Here is a 26645-nt window from a genome sequence, read left to right as displayed (position 1 = left end):
ATTCCATAATGTGAATGTTCATAAAGGCTTTAAAATTAGTGCATTAATGAAAGACATTCTGGCACCATCAGAATATTTGCCAGAAAAAACGTTTATTGTGACACTGACTTTTAACATATTCCTTACGATGCGTTAACTGATTACATCTTAAGGAGAATTAAAGAATATTGCACTGGAGACTGTCCAAATTTGGGTGGCACAAATAATATGGACTATAACTCTTAGGCACTGAGACATAGACATCTAAGCACTTGTACAGTGAATAAGACAATCAGGGGGGTATAATAGACACCTTCAAATTCCTAAAAGAATTTATTATGGGATACAAGTCAACTACTTTAAAGTAAAAGACTGTCCTTGAAATGTAAACTCAAAATACTATTAGTACTGGTAAGTTAAGAGGGAAACATTGGCAGAAATAGTGGTCATGTTAAAGGATGTGAGGAATAACTAAGCTTCAAGCAGAACTGGTGAAGATAAACCATTGAACTTACTCCAGGTGGGTGATGCAGACACATTGGAGCAACAGTACAAGAAATCAAGTGAAGGGTTATGGTATATTATGAAAGGAACTCATGGGGGCAACAGTAAAGACAGACGCAAGTGATCACAGTTCAAGGGTGTTTATTAAACTGTATATGCAGGTTGGAAAAACACCTAATCTAAACCTAAATCTAAGATGGGAGCAAGCTATGACTATCAAATAATAATAAGGCAGTCGTTGTGGCGTCTTGTCAAATAAAAGGGCCTATACTAAAAAAAAACTATTGCCAATCCTTACAACTAAATAAAAAAAGATTGTGGGATAGGATTGACAATACAGAGAGAAGTGTTCACAAATGATTGTTAAGATAGGGTAGCCAGGCGTCTCCCTTCCCCACGTTTTGAGCACGGGACAAGGCAGGACTGAGCATAGCACACTCTCGAGCTTTCCCAGCATGAGATGACAGTTCTGTTCTGAGCTATCAGCACCTTCAGTGGTTATGTTTTTTTTTTCTACAAAATGTCTCTTGCTTCCGAGGACCTGTTGTATCAGAGTAACAAACAAAAAGTTCCTTTCCGCATTTATGTTTGGTGATGACTTTTCATCCCTGGATCACCCTCTTCCGGGTCCAGACCCGTGTCGAATGTTGGCCTCCCTCCATCGGGTTCACTATGGCTTTTCTCAGAACACTTTCACCTGTTGCATTCACAAGTCTTAATGTCCTTTTAGAAAATCGACTGTAGACATCCCTGTGTTGGGTTCACTCTAGTCAACACAGTGATCATCGGGGGCATCATGCTTCACCCCGTTCTGCAGGCATCCCTCCATCGGGTACACGTTTGTCTGCCTCTCTGTTTCTTCTACTTTCTTACTATGTGGGATTAACTTCCCTTGGTTTTCCAATGGTTTGTCGGTCCAAGACATTCAACTGTAAAGGGGATTTTGCTAGACCCCTGAATAACCACTTTGACCTTTTCCTTGCGGCTTTCCCAAGGCCTTCGGGTATCAGTAGTTTCAACCATGGGGAAATTAACCAGAGTCTCTCAAGTGGGCACCCATGTGGTGCTGGACCCCTCTGCAGCTGGTTAACATTTCTTTGATTTTCCCTTAATTTGCCATTTGCAACTTTCATTCAACACAGTTCAGTTTCTTATCTGTTCTCCCCTCGACTCACCGGCTGGGATGAACCGCTTGGCTTTTCCTGTCTCTGGAGTCAAGGACGGTACCATAGTAGCAAGTGTCTCTCCCTGTCCTGATTATCAGTGTAAGTGGGCTTTGTGGACCATTGACACCTGCTGCAACACACACTGGCTATTGTTCGCTGTCTTACAATTCCTTTCAGGGAGGCTTCATGGGTCTGGGTTGGAAAGTGCAAGGTTGCTTGGCTCTTTGTCACCCCTTCAGTTCTTGCTGATTTTCTCCTCCTCTTGAATTGCTGTATAGCTGTCTTGTCTGGGATTGCTGTCTTGTCGTGCAGTCTGCCTTGCTCGTAGTGTGTTCTCGTGCTCCACCTTTTATCCCTGTGGGGAAGTGAAAGGGCCGTGAGGTTTGTGTGATTCTGGTCAATTTCCTGACTTTGCCTGACCCTTGTTTTGGGACATGTCAGGTAAAGGGCTCTGGTGTTAGTCCATTGTCTTTCATGGTGTGCAAAAGTGTTTGTGTCGGAAAGGGGGGGTGGTAGAGTTCCTGAGTATCCTACATGGTAGGATGGGGAAAAGGTGTTGTAAGACTGGGGATACCGCGTCTCACCCATCAGTGTCCCACTTCCACTCCTTGAGGACCCCGCATCCAGGTGATCCTGCCTCACTGGTCCAAACCAGGAACTGGATCCAATAGCAATGGCCGTATCCTGTCCACCTGGATGACAAATCCCTGGCGACTAGTCATGGCGACACCTTCAGGTTTCTCACAATTAGTAAAAGAGCACATCCATGGGCCTGTATCAGAAAGGGATTATGATGCTTCACTCTGCTGTATATCATTCAAGTAGGCATAGGACGATTTTACTGTAAAAAAATGGTCGCAATGACCAAAGTTCTATAAATGCTACCACCAAAGGTTCGAACACCAAAACAGGAGTTGCCGGGGTGTCCTTCGCATCACCCAGCTCACTACACATTATGGTATAGTGAGCGGGGGCTGCAGGGACACCCCCGCAGCCTTCCGTTAAAAAAGAAAAAGAACAGAAAAGGACCCTGCAGCGCCGGTTCACGATCACAGAAGTGAAAGGGAACTGGTGCTGCAGGACCCCAGCGTGAAAATGAAGGTAAGTGGGGTTTGTTTATGTTGGGGGGGTGGGCTGGGGTGTGCTGAGGTTGTGGGTGGGGGGTGTTATAGGTGTGTTGTGTGTGTATGTATGTGTGGTCGCATGAGAAAGATGCAAACTTTTAGCAGTTCGCACCTTTCTCATGCAAACGTTTTGCCCGCGGTAGATTCAGCCGGGGGCAAATCACTTGGATTCATTCAAGTAGACCTCAAAGTAGAGCTGCTCCCTACTGATCAACAGTAAACTCTCGCCACAACATAGGCTGAAGGCAGTGACTTCAAAGGTCTCTGCATCAAGCTGGGCAGGGTGGGTAACAAATGCCAGAACACTGATCCACATTACCCTAGTCAGTGGGGGAGAAAGGAAACAGTTTGCTTTTCTGCCCTTCACCCACCCTTCACAGGAGAAGAATGTATTAGGTGGAGCAGGTTCAGTGGCATCCTCCTCCCCTTTGTAACTAACAATAAGCATGATGATTGGCAGCCTCATTAAAGTTGTTTATCTATCAATTATGAAAAGACTGCCTAAGCAAAAGTGTCCCCCAGCTCATGACAGCACCTTAGGATAGGGAATCTTGTTTTATATCTTATCCACATGCACAGTGACACCACAGACAACAATAAGAACATCAAAACACAAACATAATGTAACGCAGCACAAAATTGGAAACTACATTATTGCATCAAACAGCACAAGACTGCACCAGTTATTAAAAACAGCATTCAACAGACCTCTTATAAACTTAAACAGTTCGACTCACTACTACAAAATGGCTGGCATTTTAAGAGATCTTTCACCATGATGTATTCTTTATCCATCATAGAGCAATTGATTGACACAAAGGTTCCTCTAATATGTACCTTCAACAGCAATGACAGTGATAATTGGACCAAAATCCCATGGCTGTTCCCTTTATCAGGTCAGGTTTTCAAGCTTCTACACTGCTAATGCTGTGTTTGTGTTGCAGAAGAGCATGCGCACATATATCTGCTTAAGCTCATTATGCTATGTATCAATGTGCTCTTTGCCATCTTTGCAATGTTATTGTGTGCTCCCTACCAGTGAGGCGAGAGTATATGCGCAACTTTCAGAAACTGTGGCGCTTAGGAAAGATTAACACATTCAATTTTCATACTATGGAAACCCTCCCAAATGCTGGTGAGTCCAGTAAATAATAAAAACAAAGCTCAAGCTTGCCCATTGAAAGAGGTAACTATGTGAAATCGGAGGATAACACTCAAGGAAACAGAATAACTTGAGCATGCTTCAGACCAGAGGACATGAGACAGGAAATGCTCCATCAAGCATGCCGAAACTAGTAATTTTAAGGTGCAGACATTGGTCAACCCATATGGCGAATCATAATATTGTAGTATATGGAAAACTGTCATCAAAGAAAGTCCCAATACTGTGACTGCCCCATATTCTTGATAGATAAGTTATTCAAGGGGTCATCCATTTGCGTCTGCTTTAGTATTTTAAATGATCACTACAAATCATGAGGGGTCGTATAGACTCTTTAATTCATTACTTTATGTCAAATTGTTGCTCCATTGTATGCAAAACAGTTGTTTTCCGACACGATTTTGATATAATCTGATTTATATCCTTGATTTCATTCAATGTAATTCAATATGATAGCTGATACAAAGTTTAAACTCTGTTGTCCTTCTGAAGAAGAAGAATCCAATGTTGAACTGATACAAATGTTAACTTTTGAGAACTTTAACCTCTTGTGAATTATTAACCTCAACACGTGTTTCGTCACTGTGACTCCAGTGGGTCATCAGAAAGTTTATATTCTTTTTAATTTAAATTGTCTTTGGAATCAAAACAGAAATACATTGTAGAACATACATCAGTATCATCTAATTCTCTTTGGTATAATCATGTTTTTTTTAAATATAATATATAAAGAAAATATATCAATGTCTGTTATTATAATAAGACCATCTTAATCTTTGCATTTTCTTTACTTCAATACTATGATGAAGGCCTGAATATACTATATTAATTATGCACTCACCCTTGTTGTTTGATATTCAAATATGCTTGTGTTCAGAGAATTATCTCTGCTCTACACCTTCTTTTAATGAGGAATTATCTGTGAATATTGATATTATTTGTATTAGGAATATCTCAGAAGTTGAGTTAAATGGATGTAAGGATGCATTACATTAAAAAAAGTCAAATAATGTACCTGTAAAAGGTAGAAAAACAGTATTCAGTTATCCTCGTGTCCGAACGCTGATCCGTGTAAGGGATCGGCGTTCCAAAATGGTTGCTCTTTGTTTTAATACATGTTGCCGTCATCATGCCGACACATGCAATGACATAATTGCGTTAATTTATAGCGCAATCATATCACTATTGCGTTACCGGCTCATTTAGTCTGTTATTTAGTATTGTGTTGTGCTTATGATGATCTGCTCGTAATAAATAATACAAATGCTTTCATGGTTAATTGTGCATATCGCCTTCATTGAAACTGGCTCAGTCATATAGAGTCTAGATGATCAATTACATAAATGATTGTTCATTTCAATGGGCCTCATTATAAGGTTGTAGGTAGCCTTGCTGGAAAAACCGGCCAGGCTACCTTCAAACTGGCATGAAAATCTGGAACCTGCAAATGGGCAATTACTGGGGTATTCCAGCCTCGCTGGACCCGGTAATTGCCTTTTTGCGGGTGCCGGTGCCGTTACATCCCCATTCCCATTTCAGCCCCTTAGGGCTCAATGGGAATGGGGGTGCCTGTAGCACAGACACCGTTCATGACAGTGCCAGTGCTACAGGCTTGCTGTGCTCGCGGGTGCCTTTCATTCCACCAGGGCAGACCTGGCAGAATAAAAGGCATCCACGGCACAACTCAGTGATTGCCGGAACCGGATACAACGGTACCGGTAAGCTTACCGGTACCGTTGTATCCGGACCGGCACACTTGTAATGAGGCCAGATGTCTTAATTTAGACTGACTACAATATTATGCAGGTGTCTCATTGGTGCAGGGTCTGTGTGCTGTGTGTTCTAGATGATACAATTAATAAATAACGATACCTTTTATTATCTTGATTTAAACCAGAAACACATGTGTCCATTAGATTAATCCATATGGCCTCTTTCCGTCTTAATAATGGTTCTCTGCCTTCACCTCTGGGTGGTAGGTCCACTCTTTCTAATCCTAGAAAACTTAGTGCTTCTAATGATGCATTGTGATGTTCTGTAGAGAAATGATTTGCCATTGGATACTTAAATTATTTGTTCTTAATGGCTCCTAAGTGTTCCATTATCCTTAGCTTAAGTGGGTGTATGGTCCTTTATATATAACATTTATTGCAGGTGCATTGTTTGCCATAGATTACAAATGCTGTGCTGTAATTAACAGATTTGAATATTGGCTTAGTTTTCCCAGTCAGAAACAAGATATTTTCTTTACCACTCATCATTTGGGGACATATTTTGAAGCTGCCACACTTTTGGTTGCCTTTGATTATTTTAAGATTCTACATAGATTGTAGATCTTTTGGTTCTTTTATTGATTTAAGGAAGGTTGGGCTAATCGGATTTTTATTTGTTGGCACCTTCTGGTACGTAAATGCTGGTCTCATCTAGGTAATTGTTTTAAGTCTTGGTCTAAATTAAGTATATTCTAATGTTTATTGAGAATTTTCCATTTCTTGTTTGCATCTGAACTTTATGTTGTGATAAATCTTAATTTTTCTGTTGTTTTTCTTGTTGAGTCTTGTGCTTTATTTCTGAGTAGATCTGATCTCTCCTTCAAGATGACTGTAGTCATTGCTTTATGCAGATCTTTTTCATTGTAGCCTCTCTGTCATAATTTCTCCAGTTTTCTCCACCTGGGTCAAGTATTCTTGACTGTTGCTGCAATTTCTTTTTATCCTAAGCACCTCTCCGTATGTCACATTTCTTATAATATGCCTTGGGTGGTTTATATCTGCCTGTAAGATGCTGTTTCTTGCCATGGGTTCTGTATAAAGGGTCTTTGTAATGATGTTATTTTGTGCATAAAATTCCAAATCCAAAAAGCACACCCTTTCTGTACTTTCATTCATTGTGAGTTGGATGTTGTAATCATTTGTGTTGAGATACTTGACATATTGTAGACGGGATGTGTTGTCTCCACCCCAAATCATGAGAATGTCATCTATATAACATTCCCAATAGACCACATTCTTATTCTCTGTGAACGCTACATGTTTCTAGACATGGTCAATTTCATAATTCCCCATAACGAGATTGGCTGTTCCTTGCTGTTGCTGGCAAATCTCGTTGTTGAAGCAAAAGATGTTATTGTTGAGTCTGGATTTAAGCCTAGTTATGAACATGTTGTTATGAGTTTGATAAGATATTGGCCTGGATTTTTAAAAAATATTCTGCCATTCGAATTCCCATGGGATGTTGAATACTTGTGTAGAGAGAGTTACATATAATTTTACAAATCTGTAGTTCGTTTCCCAAGGCATGGATTCTAACTGTTGAATAACATGCATGGTGTCTTTTATAAATGAGGCGAAGCTTGAGGCCAGTGGTTGTAAATGTATGTCAATATACTGTGAAATCCTCTCAGTTAAAGATCCTATGCCATTCTTTATTGGTTGACATGGTGGACATTTTGCACATTTTGTGTGGATTTTAGGAACAAAATATATTGTCGCCAATATTGAGAATTGTATTTCATATAGTTGTATTTGTCTTCTGTTAACACACCTTCATCATGCCAATTTCTGCTCATCGTTTGCTAATCACAAGTTAGGTCTGGAAGTGGGTTGTTTAACAACGCTTTGTAACGTGTGGTATCGTTTAGATGTTGTTGGGCTTCATGTACATAGTCTTCTCTTTTCATAATGATGATTTTCCCTCCTTAATCAGCCATTTTTGTAATTATATCAGCATTGTTTTCCAACTCCTCGAGTGCTTACGTTTTGCACAATTTGACAAAAAGTAATGAATTAAAGAGTCTATATCACCCTTCATGATTTGTGGTGATCATTTAAAATACTAACCCTGGTGCAAACTGGATGACGTCCTTGAATAACTTATCCATCAAGAATATTGGGCATGTCGAAACTAGCTTGATATGATGATATGATATTTCATTTATAGCGCACCTATACACAAGTGTTTCAAGGCATGTCGAGACAGGGGAGGGGAGCATGGGGGGACAAGACAACAATCTTACTAGGCCCAGTGACATTGAAATCGTGCAAGTGCAGGGGAGAGGAAAAGGGGAAAAAGTGCTGTAGGAAAGGAGGTGGCGCAAGTGCAGGACATAGGATTGAAACAACAACAAAAAAACACAGCAACAGGAAGTGCGGCCAGCGGTGGCAGTGCAGGGCTTAAATGCAGACAGCAAGTGTAAGATAGTGCAGGTTGGGGGACTGTAGGGTTGCAGATACAGCCCCAAGTGCAAGGTTGCCAGGAGCAACTGCAGGTGTGCAACTGGGAGGGCAGGGAACTGGGCCCGTGGTTCAGAGGGTGGCCAGGTAACCAGTGCAGTATCTGCATGAGATCAGCAGGGAAGAGTAAGAGAGAAGGCAGAAGCAAAGAGGAAAGTCTAGAGATGCTTCCGGAACCAGAGATGGTTCTGCTCAAGTTTCAGAGAGACAGTGAGGCTGTTCCAAAGGGAGGTGCCAGCCAAAGAGAGAGATCTGCCCCTAGCTCATTGATTGGAGAAGCGACTGACCCTCAGGGAGTTGGAGGAGGAGGAGTGAAGAGCTCGAGTAGGAAGACACTTCAGAAGAGAAAGCTGGAGATATTTTGGTCCCAGGCCCCAGAAGGCCTTGTGGACAATTAGGTTAGGTAAAGCTTTCTACAAGATAAGAGCCGGCAGCCCCATAAAATAAGAAGATAGCTATTTAGATATTGCAACTAGCAGACCCTTTTTGACTACTTTCGTTTAACTAGTAGCACTTTCTATTGAATAAATCATCATCTAGGATTCAACAAAGAACCATGATTAAGTTCAGAATATTTTCTGAAATTACCTTGTAAGAACTACTTGTGATGTAATGCAGTCCCATTACTGCATTGGAAACTGGATTTGACTTTTATGTATTGGTTGTATGATGATTTTTTATATTATTCTGAGCACAATGCATTTTTTAAAATCAATATGATCTATTTTTGTACTATTGACAGCATTTTAGTTTTGTATGTGCTACCTCCACTGAGTATTATTTATTACTATCACAGAGCGTTTATTACTTTTTTCTGCAAGTATATTTGTTTAGGATTTATCCCACAAGACACCTTTTTTTATAATCATTTATTCCCTGGGTTAAGGGGACTGCCTATCTTTTCTTTTAGCATAGCAGGGCAGTATATGATGCAATATGTTGGGTATAACTAAAACCTTGCACAAAAGCAGTTTGCTTTAAGTGACACACAGTGCAGAGAGTGAATCAGTGCAGTTAGTTTGCCTCTAGGCCTATTGGCGATGAGGGAGAAATAAAAGTGACAGAGGGTTCTCATCAAGACTTAGGGTAGCATATCATCTAGTAGCAAAGGGTACATTGTGTTATGGCTGATATAACAAATGTTGATTTCCCTTACTAAACATACCACTGCAGCGGCTATGAGATCTAAACCTATTACTCAACTTCCTAAACTGAGTCGGAAACTGTGGGTTAAAGTGAAAGGCGGGCACTCGAAGTAATGTTTTCCTTTGCACGTGCCCCTGAAAAAGTCTGCTGGTGGAGCCTCTTATACTGCTAAGTCTACACATAATTCAACAACAGAATAACGTTTTTACTCATGCAGTGGTCTTCCAATACAGAATCCGTCTATCTTGTGGTGAAACTCAGCATCTCCAGCGGATAGAGTACCACCAAAAGCCAAGACACGTGCAGACTTGAAATATGCCCGTGCAAAAGGAAAGGACCAGAAAAAAAGCCTTGTCTGCATACACCCCAAGACTATGGAACTTCCTTCCCATCATCAACATTGACTTCCGCAGACGCTCATACAATTCAGCAAATAAATTAAGGCCCACCTCTTCAAGGACTCTCTTCTCCTCAACACCTAGGCCATCATGTCATCCCATGCCACCAGACTTGCTAGAAGCCATCCGTTCCTCTCCGCTCTGCTACCCTGTACATCTGCACCCCTCGTCTGTGTCCCTCTGTATATCTGTTCTGTTGCTACCTCTGAAAAGCACTCCATTATGCATTTGCACTGTTGTATACCTCTGTAAAGTGCTCTGTTGCTTCTCGAAACTATGTCTGTGCTCAGTAAGTACTGTAATAATAATAATGATAATAATAAAATATCGGGTTTCTATAGAAAATGCAGACTGGGGGTGTGGTTTGGAGCACCAGCGATGTGGACGCTTCTCTAAGAGCCTCGGTGCAGAGCCCAGGATATAGGGCATGTTAAGCCGGTAACTAACCCAGTGCAGGGTCTGTAAGCAATCTAATGAGGGCAGCAGTGTGGGGGGTGTTGACCCAAGGTGAGTGGCAGCGGCTGGAGTCGAGAACTTTGCCAGGTTGACAGAGTGGAGGCCCTGGCTTGAGAACCCCGGCACCTGTTCAAGATGGCGTGTGTAATCGGTCGGGTATTCCGGATCAGCGCCTACCCTCAGGCTGCTTGACACCTGCGAGAACTGGGGTGGCTTGGGGGGAGCCCTCTTGGGAGTGAGGAGTTTGTGGGAGACACTGCCGGCCCTAGCAATGGAGCGGGCGATCCCAGGGCAGAGGAGGAGAGTGCCATGCCGGTGCTTGGAGCTGGCAGAGGTGATGCACAAGGTAAGCTTGTGAGTGACGATCATTGCTATTATATGATATGATGGGTTATTTATAACGCGCTTAATACCCAGAGGTTTCTAAGCATGGACCCGGGGATCGAACCTGTGTTGCTAGTGTCGTCTTGCTTCCAAGGCGAGCATGTTGCCGCTGAGCTATCCTCCGAGAAATTGTGAGGGCCTGGCCAGCAAGATTTAAGTGAAGGCGGTGCCTTACAACCAGTGCGGTATAAAAGCCGTGGTCCCATCCGGCACCAGAGATGTCTCCCAACATGAGAGGACTGGACATCTGAGAGGCAAAGGGCACAGAGAAGCAGCAGTTCAAACCAGGCGAGAAGGAGGTCATGGATTGAAGCAGACAGCGCAGCTCAGCAGAGGCCCCAGGAAGGCTGACAGGAAGTTGGGCTGAGGTGGGTGCTGTCCTGAACACACTGGCCCAGCCGCCTGTGAAGGAGAGGCCCATGACCATGGGAGCTAAGGAGCTCCTGTGATCACTCAAGAGGAACTGTTGGTGTGACTTGGGCTGGGCTGCCGGCCCAGCGGGAATCTCATGCCCCCCACCCCCTTCCTGCCTGCAGAGAGAGATTTAGGATCAACAGTCGCCTGGGGCAGTTGGGGTTGGGGTTGGGGCTGGGGCGACACTAACTGGCCATGTGAGAGGCCCTGGTAGCAGCAAGGATGGTTAAGCAACAGAAACTGCAAAAGAGCTTAGATATAGCTGCAATCCTGCAGCTACAAGAAAAAAGGAACAAAATGGAGACTGTGCGAGCTATGGTCCTCTCCTCGGAATATCCACCAGGGCAGCTGGCTACGAAGGCGGACCCCCAATCCTTCATGTCTGAAATATAAGCTGAATTCCAGAACTGCATGATGGAGATCATGTTGAAAGTGGAAAGTCTGGACAATCAAGTGCTGGAATTGGAACAACCACTCGGGAAGGTTGAGGACCAGTCGATGGAGCAAGCGTCAACGGTGGGGGAGCTACAGTGCAGAATTCAGTTGCTAGAGGGGAAGAGCGAGTCAATGGTATCCATCTTGAGAACAGGCCTGCAGAAATAACCTGCGGATTAAAGGAGTGCCCTCCTTGATCCCTGATCAGGCCCTGAGCAAGTACATAGGCAGGGTATTCCAGATGCACTTACTGCATCACAACAAAGTTAGATCACACTCACAGGCTGTGGGGACGAGAGGGCACGTACTTGGACCCCCCATTGGACGTAATTACATCGGTCCACTTCTTCACAGCCAAGCAAGATATGGCAGTGAGCCGTGTACAAGAGGAGATATCCTGTCAGGGAGCATCCCTCCAGATCTTCCAAGCCTTGGCAACAGCTACAATTCAGAAAAGAAGGATGCTCAGGCTGCTAACAATTTTTCTGCAGGAACAAAAGATCAGATACCGGTGGATTTTCCCAGCTATGCTGCAGTTCACATTTGAGGGCACAACGAGGACATCAGTACCTTGGAGGAGGCAGAAGGCATTTTGGGGGATAGTCATCCCAGAACAAATGGAGGCTCTCCATCAAAGCTCTCCACACCAATGAAGGGGGATGACTCTAAACCAAGGTGTAACATATGGGTGAAAGTGGGGAAGGTGTGAAAGTGGGGAAGGCGCGAAAGTGGGGAAGACGCGAAAGCCCGCAGCCCTCCTGCAACAGACATGAGCCATAGCCGGGAGGCTGCCCGGCGAGGTAACACCTAATGCACTGTCGCACACTAATCGGACTGACAATCAGCACTTGTTTGGAGATTTGACCTGGGGTCTGCGCCAGACACTCGAAGGTCATTTGGGCGATAGGACCAATAGTTCTAATGCCCTTTTTGCAAAGTTTGTGTTTCTTCAGTTCTAGTTCTGCATTAACAAAACCCAGTTGCACCAAAGATGCAAAGCGATAAGGGGGCCAGACGGTAGATGAGACCTGCAACCCCTCCCCCACCTGGAGGAAAGACTGAAAGTTCTTAGTGACCCTCAACCCCACCGAAAGCTACGATTTGTGACTTTTAAAGTGAAAGGCCTGCACTACATCGGCAAGAGCAAATCTATCCTAAAATGCCTCGAGGACCTCACCTGCTCGATTGCGCCTCCTACAGACCAATCTCATTGTTGAGCATCGATGCAAATATCTACTAAAAAGTACCGGCCAATAGTCTGGCAGGGGTGCTGCCCATGGTGATTGATGCGGACCGGACCGGATTCATTCGGGGCAAAACCACAGGGGACAATGTACTCCAGGCCCTAGACCTGGTGCACATGGCGCTTCTGGCCTTGGATGCCCTGGAGCCTTAGACAAAGTCGACTTTTCCTTCATGTAGCTCACACTAGAGGCGTTCCGTTTTGGGACACACCTTCTGAACAATGGGGCAGGCCAATTATAGGTCCCCTAGGACCTCGCTTAGAGTGAATCAACAACAATCAAGCCCCATCCACCTCACCTGTGGCACGAGGCAGGGTTGCCTTTTGTCCCCACTAATCTTCGCTCTAATAATGGAGCCTTTTTCTAAACGGGTCAGGGGCAATCCAGCAATCAAAGGGGTAACCGTGAGGAGGAAGCAATCCAAGGTGTTGTCATATGCCAAAGATGTAATGCTTTCCCTTACGGAAGTTCCGAAATCCCTTAGACACTCTCTGGGACTTGGAAAACTTCAAGCATACAGCAGACTTTGCAATCAATTAACACAAGTCAGGGGTCCTAGAGGTGGGACTAACGGAGCAGGACATAACTGCTCCCCATCCTTGCTGCCCAATTAAATGGGAAAGGAAGGCAAGAAAATACCTTGGCATCGAGATCCCGGCTCAGCCAAAGGAAACATATCAGACAAACTTCCCTCAACTTTTTAAATACCTAGAAGCTGACCTAGACAGATGGAAATCGCAGGAAATCTCCCTGATGGGCCACATCACAGAATGCAAAATTAATCTTGTTCCTAGGATCCTCTATTACTTCTCAGTGCTCCTGGTGGAGCTCCCACAGAAACCCCTGACGCAGCTGCAACAAAAGGTTTTCAGAATTATTTGGCTCAGGAAGAAGTCTAGAATCCCCAAGCAGGTAATGGTGGGCAAACGCTCAGTTGGGTGGGATGGGAGTCCCCGTCCTAGGGTGCTACCAGGCTGCAGCACAATAAGCTCACACATCACCTGGGCAGAGTCAACTGATCCCCCTAAATGGGCAGAGCTAGAATAGGCCAGACTTTCCCTTCCCCTCGGCTCCCTATTTTACACATCAGCAGCCGCACAGACCTAACATCAAAATATGGGGTTGGGTGTTAAAATGTTTGGGCATCCCTAGGGAGCTAGGCCCACGGACACCAATCTACCACAACACAGAGTTTTCCCCTGGTCTCAGGCCATCAAACTTCAAAAACTGGATGAATGTAAGATTTCTTTATCTATTGTGTGTTGTGCTTAATGGGCTTCCCTCCCTGTGCCTCTCTTCGGCTTCTGCTGGCATTTCCTGTCCTTACCCTTCACGTGTGAACTCCACTGAACCCCCATTAATCCACCTCCAATCCCACCAATCTCCCAGCCCTCAGCTCATCCTGTCTTTGCCTGGCATACCCATTATGTTCCCCAACCATCTCCCCCGTTCTCACTTGTCATGGGGTTGTATTGTATTGTAATTGGTTATTTATAACACGCTTATTACCCATAGGTTTCTAAGCACGGACCAAGGGATTGAACCTGTGTTGCTCAGCGTTGTTTTGCTTCCAAGGCAAGCGTGTTGCCCCTGAGCTATTCTCCTGAGTCGCACCTGAATCCCAGTCATCTGCTGCTCCCTTTCGCTGTCCCCATACCTTTAGCCCTTACTCAACTGAACCACAAACCATAACTACATCTCCCATCACTCCACTCTTCCTACACACATCTCACTCCGGTGTTTGCCTGCCACTACCTCTGCCCACTGTGGGTACATGGATTTATTATTTATTAATATTTAGATGGGCAAAACATTTATTGACTATATGTAGACACTTTTAAAAACATGCAGAAAACAGTATTCCAGTGTTTCTTTGTTGTTTAGCATATCTTTTTCAAAAAATATTTTTTATTTGTAAGTTGTTTTAATCAAGTAAACTTGATTTTTCAACAAATACAGTTACAAATACTTTAAAATTATTTTCAACGTCTATAAAATGTATAAAGTTATACAATTGTGAGAAAAAAGATCATTAATATAACATGTCTAAATGATTCAAAAAAGAAATATACATGAAAATTATAAAACAATAATGACTCCTAAATAACAAATCATTTATAATCATAAAAATAAAAAGAACGACCAACAGTCCTAGTTCATAAAAACTAAAATGCACTTGATCACAATTTTCTTTGGTTTGGTCTCTTGCCCATAAGTTTCAAGCTATACAAGAAGTTCAGAATGGCATATCAGCTGCCTGTTAGAATGAAACAACAACTCCCACAATCTATCACTAGTAGTTATGACATGATCCTGTAGTAAAGGTTTGAAGTATGTAATTCTCTGCACAAGTAGTGACAGGCAATCTGTACAGAGCTGTTTCAATGTTTCTATAGCAGATTTACAGAATCGACAAGGTAGCTCACTCGCAGATATTAGTTTGCGTTTGTATAGAAGTTCATGGGTTGGCCAAATGTTCAACCGGTAGCGCAGGAAATCATCTCGCAATCGTGAATTAGGGAAAATCATCAGATAGTTTTCCATTGTGCCATAATGTTTCATGTTAAAGGGAGTATCGATGAATGTGCAATATCGTGCACACGTACTTCTTGTTTGTATCCAATCATACTCCAATAAACGTGTTTTGGCTTTCTTTGGATTCTCTAATAGTAGTGATATTGATATACCTATTTCACTAATGATTTCCTGCGCTTTTGTTCTCCAAGTCAAACGAAACACATCCATTGAAAATAAAAGATATTTCGCAATGATGTTGATTAAACCAAACTTGTCGACCGACATTACACATTTCCTATAGAATGAACACATTTTCCACTTGTAAATGGCATATAAAGACAACAGACCCAATTCATGTCTCACAATACATATAGGTTGAGACAATGGCAGGTTTAAAACTCGTTTCCAATAGCAGCCCTCAATAACTACCCAATAATTATATGTTTTTTTCAGAAAGGCCTCAGTTCCATAGGTTATGACAGGGACAAACTTTTTCTTGTAGTAAGTAATTATTGGGACCAATGAGAACTTACAATATTTGATCTTGATTAGACGAGCCTGAGACACTGCTGTTAATACTTTTTGTTTAACACGGTGGTCATCAGCATTAGGACTCGGATTATGTGTGACAAATGTGCCTTGGTAGATATATGACGACACTGTATTCAAGGTTGTCCATTGTAGTGGCCACCGATGAGCAGCACATTGCTTGTTTATTGTACCAAATTAAATTACCTTAGTTTTCAGTATGTTAATAGTTATACAGTTTGCCACTGAATACCTATCTAGAATCTTCAATAGAGCACAGAGACGATTTGCAGTTTTCGAGAGCAGCACCATGTCATCTGCATATAACAAATGTTTAATTTGGACACCATTAATCTTTGGTGAATCTGTAATGGTGGATTCAAGTTCCTGTCTTATATCCGAAATAAAGAAATTGAATGTCGCTGACGCTAGTAAACGACTCGGTTTTAGGCCATGTGCGGTCTCTATTGGTTCAGATACTAAGCCTTCATTGATTTACCCTAATCTGTATAGAGGTGCCTGACTGCAATTGAAGGATCCACTTCAAAACATGCCAGGGGCAGCCTTTATCCATGAGTTTTTTATATAATATCTCACGGGGAATTGCGTCAAACGCCATACGAAAGTCAATGAAGGCCATGTATAGGGCTAGTTTTAGTTGACAAGCATGATCGAATTTAAAGTGATAACATTTACTGCAGTACCCAAACCAGGTAAAAATCATGTTTGGAATGGATCACGCAATTCACTCACTCACTAGCCATGAGTTAAATTGTTTTAAAGCAAGGCAAGCAAATATTTTGCCCGGGCAGGCAAGAAGGGCAATGGGGCAATAAGCTGTTCTTGAAAATTGGAAGTATAATTGAACGTCTCCATGAGTTGGGTATTTCGATCACAGCAAAAATATGCTTGAAGATTTTCAAAGAGTATAGATGTCCATTCTTGGGGATGATCTTTTAACATTCCATTGCGTAGGCAATCAGGACCAATGGCTTGTGATCGACTTAGATTTTTAATGCAGTCTAATATATCTGCATATTCCAATGGGAAAGCATGAGATGATGCCAAGCTCAGAGAACCCCAGTGAAAGTCCAGAAACGGAGAATGATAAAGATCTTTAAAATGCTCACACCATTTATCATTTGGTACAGCAGAAGTAACTACAGCAGCCTGCGATCTTAGGGTAGCCACATTTAGACAATTCCAGATACCGCTACTTGATTTGGTGATTATCTGCTTCAACATTTCCTCACCATCTTTCTGATATTGGAGGCACCTCTGGCTTTTCAACCAGTTTCTATATAATTGGCTTTCAAGTGCCTTTTTAATCTTGATCTATTAGATGCTGGTTCGTGTCTTAGGTTGCGTATATCCTGTCTGAGCTTTGCCTTTTTTTGTTGAAGTTCTGGGTCATAAGTGTGCTGGTGTTTATGTCTGATGCTAGAGTCAGGCATTTTTATTTGCTTGAAAATTTGCATCATGTTGACATAGCACTTAGAAACGTTGGATGACAGGGAGCTAAAAGAATCAGTCAGAATATGTTTGTAGTGATCTAGTTTCTTTAAATTCCATCGTAAGCGAGTACCGCTATTTTTCACCTGGAGAGAATGTAGATGAGTGTTTTTGCTCAAAAACTGTTGTTCAGAAGGGAACTTAAAGTGCATAATAAGCTTGTTGTGATCACTCACGCACGAAGGTGTTACAATCATGGTCTGCACCTGAGATAAACATTTCTTGCTTATGTAGATGTAATCTATGATGGCCTGGCGCGTACCACATGACCAGATTGGACGGGCAGGCACATCACCAGACACATTCACCATGTCAAACCCTCGCATAATTTTTCACCACACTCGTTCTTCAGGCGTGTGCTTATCATTACCAGCTGGTAGAATATGCAGGTTTAAATCACCAAGAATGATAGAACACATTATGCTAGGATCTGCAGTTATGTTATCTAGATGGCATAGTAGATATGTAAAAAACAAATAATCTGATATGTTTTGTCTGCTCCAGTATATGTTAATGACAGCTAGGCTCGAGCTACCTTGTGTTAGTTTCACTGCTTGGAAACAGGGGGACGGGGATGGATATTTCACAGCACTGAAACCGCTGTCATGCTTGATGGCTAGAAGAAGGCCGCCGGAAGGACGCCCCGTCGGTTTTTTGACAGCAAAAGATGAAACGACTGTATGCGAGGCCCAAATTGGGGTGTCCATAAGCCAAGTCTCCTGTAGTACAACAATGTCAAATTGATCCAGATCACTGTCAACTGAGTTTATAAGGTGAGTTTGGCCCCTAGTGTTCCAGCAGAGAAGAGTGACTGTGTCTTCTACGAGCTTTTGTTATGATTTACCCCCATACTCCTGCATTCCGGAAGTTTTGGGTGTTTGATGACGGATTGTTATTTTAGATGTATCATTTTGTTGTGATTGATATATCATTACCTGAGCTTTCTCAGCTTTATGGTTGCTTGGATTGATGGCTTGAGACAGGATAAAGCCCAAATCAAACAGAGTCATTCTTGCCTGCCAAAGTAAATTAAACACTAAACCTGAACGTACATATATTTTAACTTCTGATAAGTCATTTTGATTTGCAAATTTCACTAGCTCGATGTCAGTGGTAGTTAGCTCTTTCAAAAATGGAACATCAGTGCAGATGTTTAATATACTTGTTCTTTTAAGAACATATATTGGAAATGGTAAGGCACGACACTTCAAGTGAAGGGAATAAAGTAGCAATTTACCAGCAGCATGTGAATTCTGGGTGTTCACAGGTAATTTGCATGTCTGTGTATCGCAGGTCATGTGTATGTTCTGTTGATTACCCTGCTGTTCATTTGTCATATTGAGACCTTGTGATAAAATACTTGTCTCAGGGAATGCGGACATTATTGCTGTTTTGCAGTCCCGGTTATTTGACTTAAAGTCAAGCGAATAGGAATCAATGGAAGACTTAATGTATTCTCTTAACTCTTTGTCAGAGCCGTAAATTGAGAGACAGGCTATATATGCATGTTACAAACAGTTGCAGGGTTCAATGCAGAACTGATTTGAATCTGCGGCTGTTTTAAGGGCTCAGCCTGGGAAGATTTATCATAATCTGTATGGTTGTCTATGGAAGTCTGGGCATTTACAACCTGTGGAATCATTTCAGCAGCAGACTTTTCAATCATATCCATAGAGGGCCTTGTGGTCATAGCCATTACAGTCTGAGTGGCCTGCGTTTGAGGTAAAGACACTAGTTGTAATGTTGGAGAGGAGTGCAAGGTATATGCATTAATAGAAGATCTTATTTCATCTCGAAGTTGGGTAATAATTGTCTCAACATGATTCCTCGAGTCTGACTGAGATATTAGAGATGTTGAAGGTACAATGTGGTCTGAGATACAGTTATCGGGCACCATGGCTGTTACAGCTACGGCCTTAGGTGGAACCAAAGATAAAGATGAAGTATTTGCCAGAGTGGCCTGTTTGGTTAAAGCCACTAAATCATCAAGTGGTTTATATGATGTCGCTGATGGAATCGTGATGACAGTTATTTCGGAAGCTGATGAGTCTGGAAGCTTCTCTAATCGTGATGGAATTTTAATATATTTCCTTGATTTATCTTTGGATTTAGGACAATGATTTTTTTTTGGGTCGATTTTTTCATTCTCTTCCAATCTTTCCTCGAGCGTTCGCAAGTTGCCAATTTGTTTGATGATATACACGTGGATGGAGTAAACAGCTCGAAGATATTGGTTGATTCTTTGGTGTGCAATTTAGGGCCCACTGACAGTACAGGCTTGATCGATGATTGCATGGTATCATCGGTAATGGCCTGGGGTTGGACTGGATTTCGGGTGTCAGTTGGTTCATGCAATATAGTGGGCTGAGTCATTTCCGACATTTTGATATTCGAAGTTTGGGGTGACCCATTGTCGTATATGGGGTTATTGAGATCTCTGGGCATAGAAGTTGCAAATTGAATGTCATCTGTAGTAATATAACTCTTGGCCACAGTAGTAGAGTCCTTGCCAAAACATTGTTCTAAGAGCTTTGTTTGGTAGGACACCTTATTGTCTAATATCTCGTACAATTTTGCTATGATTAAAAATGCTGTGTTCTTTGCACTCAATGTGTTATTTAGTGCTGGCGCTTCAGGGAATGAGAACCGCTTGTCTTGAGTCTTGTGTATGAAAAATTCCGATGTTTGGTCAGCTTCTTGGAATCTTGTGCGCCGGGAAGTAGGTGCTATGAATGATGGCGATTCATTTATGGTTTGATTTTGGGTTTTGTCCAACACTGGAGATGGTGCAAGATTAGAATGAATAGTTTGAGGGGAGGAAGTACTTTTAACAGGTATGATTGGAACATTATGTGTAAGATCTTCCTGTAGTTGTATCAGATCGCCAGTGTTTGAACAAATATACAATACATCAGAAGTGGGACAGGAAGAATTGTTGGATAGGTTCATAAATTCCATAGTGTCCTTGGATGCTTCGCCCATTATTCGCAGTTGCTTGTGGGCTCGGTGTAAGTTTATTTGGGCTGCCACAGAGCACCGGACGGGTTCCATAATTGTGGCCGAGATTACTTTCAACTGTGGGACATTGTTGGAATGTGTGCCACTAATTAGATTGACTTCCTGAATGAAGGGACATGAGGCCTGTGTGGTTGGTTCTACATGGGTAATAACTTGTATTTCCCCTGCTAGACATGCGGATTCTAGTCAGTAACCTCACTGGTACCACAAATATTCGCTGAACTTTCAGTGGAGGGGCAGCTGGTCTTAACCCTAGGAGGAGGTCGAGGCACCTCTGCTTGGATAGACATTTTGGGTGCAGCCCACTTAAGATCAGTCATTACAGAGAGCGACTGTGACCCCTCGTCAGCGCCCGTGGCTGGCGGAGTCAAAGCTCCGTCATCCGCCGGTGCCGACGCATGCGTGACAGTCAGTCGATCTGTTTCCTTTGTGGGGGCAACATTACTTGAATGATATCGGATGTCAGATGTAAGGACAATGAACGTTGCAATTTAGTGCCAGTGGGGATGGCAAAGGGTAAGACTGATTGCTTCAGAAAGGGACGAGCCACAGCAACATGCTGTCCTAAAACAGCTCCCGGCATGCCTGTCTTCAAGGTATATTTACGAAGGACCATTATGTTCACTAAGCATGGAGTAACACTTTCTTGATAAGGCAAAATATGGGTTATACGCCTACCTGGAAGTAAATAATGGTGTGAATGTTGCCTTTGCTGTGCGCTAGTTCGCTAGACAGCGAGACAGCACCACACTTAGCACCGCACTTCACCACTGCGCGCGCGCCACTGCGCGTGGGCACGCTCGTGAAGTAGGATGCTGGGAAGGGAGGCGGGCCCGAGCCTCTGTGGACAAATGAAATAGGAGGGCTGGTGATTATTACGTTAGCAAGTAGCAAACAGCAAACGTATGCCACGGACGTATGCCAATAGGACTCTTGATGATTAGACAGGTTCGCTCGTACCGTTCGAATCCGGGCAATCATGTCGCACAAAGGTCAGTTGATACAAAAGTCTTAGTCCTTGCAAAGCAGCACAAGTAGAGCAGCGAAGGGGAGCGGGACAGCGAGAGAGCACCACACTTAGCACCGCACTTCACCACTTGTTTAGCATATGTGTTTTACAGGAGATGTTTTCACATTGAGCGAGATTTGATTTGAACTGTTTTCGACACAACTTGCAAGTGCAATGCCCTGATGTCTGGGGATGTCTGGGTGAATTTGAATTGAATTGAATTAATTGTTTATTTGTATAGCGCCTATACACAATGTGTTTCAAAGTGCTTTCAAATACAGTTACATTCTTACAAGTCCTTAAAACAATTATGAATGTGAAAGATAACAATCTTAATCTGCCTGGCAACATTACAGATAATACAAGTGCAAGGAACAATAAAGGAGGAGGGGCGGGGGAAATGAGACAAAACAGGTGGTTACATTACTATGCCAGATGACAATTGATGTAGTGCCAGAAAATTAACAAGAGGAGGGGTAGTGAGGGGGAGGGTGGGTGTGGAGTGAGGGAGAAGGAGAGGAACAAAACAAGCGATGAACATACTAGGTATGATGACGATTCAGAATAGTGCCGGAAGGGGAAGAGGGGGGAGAAAACAAGGAGGGAAGGGGGAGAGACAAGCTGCTATCATGGAGGTCATGAGACAAAATGATAAAATAAGTGCTAATGGACAATAAGAAGGAGGGGTGGGGAGAGGGAAGGTGGATGAGAAAGACAGGCGGCTACAATTACTATGCCTGACGGCAATTGAGGTAGTGCTAGACTTTAACAAGAGGAGGGGTGGTGAGGAGGAGGGGAGGACAGATGGATGAGAAAGACAGGTGGCTACAATTACTATGACTGATGGCAATTGAGGTATTGCCAGACTTTAACAAGTGGAGGGGGGAGAGGGTAAGTGGATGAGAAAGACAGGCAGCTGCAATTACAATGCCTGACAGCAATTTTGAGGTAGTGCCAGACTTTAACAAGAGGAAGGGAGGAGTGGGGAAGAGGGAATGGGGAGAGGGAGGAGGAGAAGCACAAAACAAGTGACCAACATACTAGGCCAGACGACCTTTCAGAGTATTGCTGGAGGGAAGGGGAAGGAGAAGAACAAAAGGACGGGGGACACAAACAGACAGTTATCATACTGGTTGGGAGGCAAGTATGAAAGGGCAAGTGCTAGAGAATGGATAAGGGGAGAAAGGGGTAGCACCACATCAAGGGACAACCTAGGGAAGTGGGGGCGCACACAACCATAAAAAGGGGGATTGTTAGGGGGAAAACCAAAAGGCCTTCATGGGGGCAAGAGGATGAGTGGAGGACAGACATGCCATCATGGGGGTAAAGGGGTGGGTGGGGGACACACGCCATCATGGGGCAAGGGAGAGGGGGTGAGGGACACACACGCCATCACAGAATGCAAGAGGGTGGGTGGGTGACACACACGCCATAACTGGGGGCAGGGTGGTGGGTGTCGGGGACACAGGTCATCACAGGGGGCAAAGCAGGGAGGTGGGAGAAACACACACACCATCACAGGGGGATGGGGGTGGGAGGACATACACACCATCACAGGGGGGCAGAAAAGGGGTGGCACATGTGTTCTTGTTAGGTAGAGTTTGTATGCAGTACCCTTTGGGACCACGACACACAACTAAAAATACAGGTGTAAACAAAACCAACCTTTGCTATAACTCTGTACTACACGATTGTTGGTAGCAGAGCTGATCAGCCAGGCTTATCTCAAGAGGGAATGTGAGCTTGTAATGAGGTAACACAGAGGTCTACAGTTACAAGTATTTAAATAGACTCTTCCACTCAAGGTTTCTTGGTAAAACACGTATTAATTTATTTCACAGTCAGTTAGAAAACATTCAATAGAAGGAGGCAATATATATCACACACAAATATACTTCAGTACTTTACACTAGAAGATTCTGAGGCATTTAAACTACTTTGAAGGAAGAGCAAAATGGCATTCAGGGTACTTTAAGGCAGGAGCAAAAAGGCATAAGTTAATAAAACGAAGGTTACAATTATTCTTAGATACTGCAGAAGCTTTGAGTTCACCAGAGGAATTGATTTAATGCAATAGGTTAGGCCAAAGTCAATGGGCTAATGTCTTGGATAGGTAAAAACGGTCTGGTAAGTAAACGGTTAAGTCTCTGTAGAAGTTCTCAGAAGTAGTTTGTAAAAGAAAGAATCATATGTTGGGTCACAAGCTGATTAGGCCTGCAAGTTGGGAAAGTTTCAAGCACACTGCGAGAGGTAAGTAGTCTCAGTCTCGTTTCACAGTACCTTATAAATGAAGAAAAAGATGCAGCTGAAGACTTCTGGTGTTCCTGAGCCTCAGTCATGGGGACAAGAGGGAGGACGTCGGGGGACTCCTGCACTGCGACTGGTCAAAAAGCTGGCAACTGGCAAATCTTTGATTCCGTAGCTGTAGATAAGCAAACTGGTGTCAATTTCCCTGGTTATTCGGTTTCCTGCAGCGCTCTGCGGAAAATACAGCCAGCTCCGAAAATGGTATCCAGGTGGCTTAGGGTTCAAGTTGATTGTTCCCACCAATTCAAAGGGAGAAGTCGTCCTTGTGGGGGCTTCTCTGTCGATATGAACTTGGCGATTCGGACCTGCAGCAGGGCTTCACCGGGCAAACCAACGGTCCAGGAGTTGCAGCAGCCATCCTCTTCAAGCTCGTTTTAGGTTCTTTCATTCCAGTGGTCTACTCTGCCTTCCAAGCCAAGAGGCTTGCCTTTTATCCAGTTTCCTCCTATTCATTCCAGCCTAGCTGCCACTCATCCAGCAGGGTGGCTGTCCTTGCCGGACAGCCAGCCAGCCAATCATGCCAGAGTGTATTTGGGTCTCCTAGCAGACTAAGCACAGGGAGTTTCGGGCCCCTCCCTCACTTCCTGCCCACCCCAGACACTTCGGCGCCAGAGGCAGTCTTCATTCCTGAAGCCCGCCAAAGGCGATGGAACAAAGGGACCAAACCTGGTTTGGCGCGTAGAGACAAACTCTAGAAGGACCTTTACAAAAAGAAATGGCAAAAAAAGAAGACCGGGACCTGTTTAAACAAAGGGAGCTCAGACACCATCTTAAAAAACATGGCTCCCGCGATTTAAAGCTACCGTTGTTCGCGGTCTGGAAAAATCATGGTAGTTCATTGTAAAACCACTGCCACCAGCCATCCTGAGAGGAAAGGGTAGCATTTGACTGCCACATTAGTATCTAGACACAGGGGATACTAGGTGACCCCTCCAGCACTCTATTGTAAGATAGGGTGTGCTGGGTCTAGGAATTTGAAAAGACTAGTAAAGTCAATATCACTTTACTTTCTCTGGGAAACAGTAGTTTATCCAAGATAAGGTATTTAAACCTTGAACAGCCTAAAAAGGCTTTCCTGTGCAGCTGCACTGAAGGTGTTTTGTGACACACATGAAAAGATGATGCCTATGGAGTTTGCTAAAATTCCATAATCAAAAAACCCAAGAGTAAAACACACATCAGAATACATGAGAGAGTGGGAAAAAAAGGTTCACAGTCTCTCCAGGTAAAAAAATCAAGTCCTCAAAATTCAGCATTGTTGCTGGGGGTCTCTAAGGTGAAGGGAATTAGCACATTTTTGAGAATTCTCCCTAACAGTTCTCATAAGGCAATGCCTTTACAATCTCTACTGTGCTACCGAGATTTGATGTTTCTATTCATCTATTTTAGGTGAAATATCAAAAAAGGTTTAATGATGTTAACTTGCCAACGGGCCGAGCTCTTATACAGGACTGCATCGTAGGACAGTATAACATGGGGAGAAGGGTTTCTATGGTTTACAAGGCGTTACAGTACAATAAGGATTTCAATAAGTTACAGTTAATTGGTTAGAAATGTTGCAATTTAAATACTGCTTACTGCAGCCTACAGCACATGTACCAAATCATAGCTCTGTACGTAACATTTGTTACTATTTGCTAACTTTGATGGTACTCAATTTGTGAACTTGCCAAGGATGAAAGTCTACTTTACCATTTCAAACTTTGGCCACATAGATCTCAGCAGTGAGCACTTAACTAACTGAGTTACCTTCAATTATGGTCTATAAAGCTCCCCCATTGTATCTGTATTTGTCCCAGGAAGTCTCTATGCCTAATGTTTTTTTATTAATTGCCATTGTCATGGAATGTATTTATGCACTGTGTTTTAATTGTTGGATACCTTGCAATAATGTTGATTCAGCCAGATCGAACGATTGCATTAAGCACTTACCTAGTACCCCAATGAGAATTGTATATCAGCGTTTCCATTATTGCGCTACCGCTATAGTATGAATTTATGTTTAACATAATGTGGGCATGGGTAGAATGTTATAATGTCATTTTGTTTAAATAATTGTGTATTTTGGGTGTCTACTCTTGTGTAGAACTGGTATTTTAATATGTTACATTGTTATTGATGAATGGAATAATTGTATCAACCATTTGAAATGAAACTGAGTTACATTCTGACTTAATCATCTCTCAGAATCATCCTTACTGGATGCCCAATAGCGCCCCACCATCTTATAGGTGACTCACAAGCCATCCTCCTCCATCGGTATTCATATCACAGAGCACGTTCATGGCTCTACAGCCTTCTATGTAGAGGGTGTAATAGCCACTCAAAGTGATTCCTTTTGCTATCAGATCTTTGCAGCTTCTCGGTCCTGCATGGGAAGGGGAAGAGAGGAGACAAAGAGAGGAGAAATTGGTTCAATTCATACAGGAATAAAAACACACAGGAATTCCCCAGCAACTCCTCATAGCTACCTACAAAAGAGAAATAAATGGTTAATTGTATGGGAAATAACATGTGATGTTTGTGGACAGGGGAACTGATCAGCCATCCCAAAATAAATGAATCCCATTTACATGTAATCAACCTAAACATGCACGCTATTTGAAACAAAGCATAATATTCTGCTGAGAGTCGAGCACACAGGAAATCAAGCACAGTGACGTGCAGCATGCACTCTAATCACAAGGGGTTTCAGTCATGCAGCTAACAAAGGCCCACAGATAGCTCCAGCAGAAGACCACCACTAGCTTTCCAGCTCTGCCCTTGGCTATCACCTATTTAATAGCAACCGGAAGTCGTAACTTGTGTGCAAAATAAAGAAGGGCAAAAACCCCAGGGATAAACGCTGCACCCGGCATCATTATCGAGTTATTTCAAACAAGGGCAAAAAGAAATTTCTCTGCACACAGTGGCGTAACACAAAATTTGGGGCACCCCTGCAAGTCATGCTGAGATCCCCCTCCCTAAGCTCCTCAACAAAACATGGAACGTGCCACACCCTGGGCCGGCCTAGACCACCATGCGTGCACTATGTCCATGTTGATCATGCTGCTGCAGGAGCATGCACGCACTTCACCAGTGGAAAGATGTATTTTTTTTGTTGTTGTACA

General features: G+C 43.2%; 1 protein-coding gene across 2 annotated transcripts in view; it reads right to left on the bottom strand.

The window, feature by feature from the left end:
- Positions 1 to 26645, bottom strand: part of LOC138471859 (ficolin-2-like) — a 522856-nt gene that overhangs the window by 240508 nt on the left and 255703 nt on the right. For both annotated transcript variants that reach the window (XM_069609718.1, XM_069609717.1), the window contains exon 7: positions 25776 to 25903. In XM_069609718.1, the coding sequence (XP_069465819.1) occupies positions 25776 to 25903 (128 nt within the window). The remainder of the gene's footprint in view (positions 1 to 25775; positions 25904 to 26645) is intronic.

Source organism: Ambystoma mexicanum, chromosome 8, assembly GCF_040938575.1.
Source record: "Ambystoma mexicanum isolate Mex_15411 chromosome 8, UKY_AmexF1_1, whole genome shotgun sequence".
Classification (NCBI taxonomy): domain Eukaryota; kingdom Metazoa; phylum Chordata; class Amphibia; order Caudata; family Ambystomatidae; genus Ambystoma; species Ambystoma mexicanum.
Note: the sequence above shows the minus strand (reverse complement) of the source record. Positions and strands in the feature narration are given on the sequence as shown.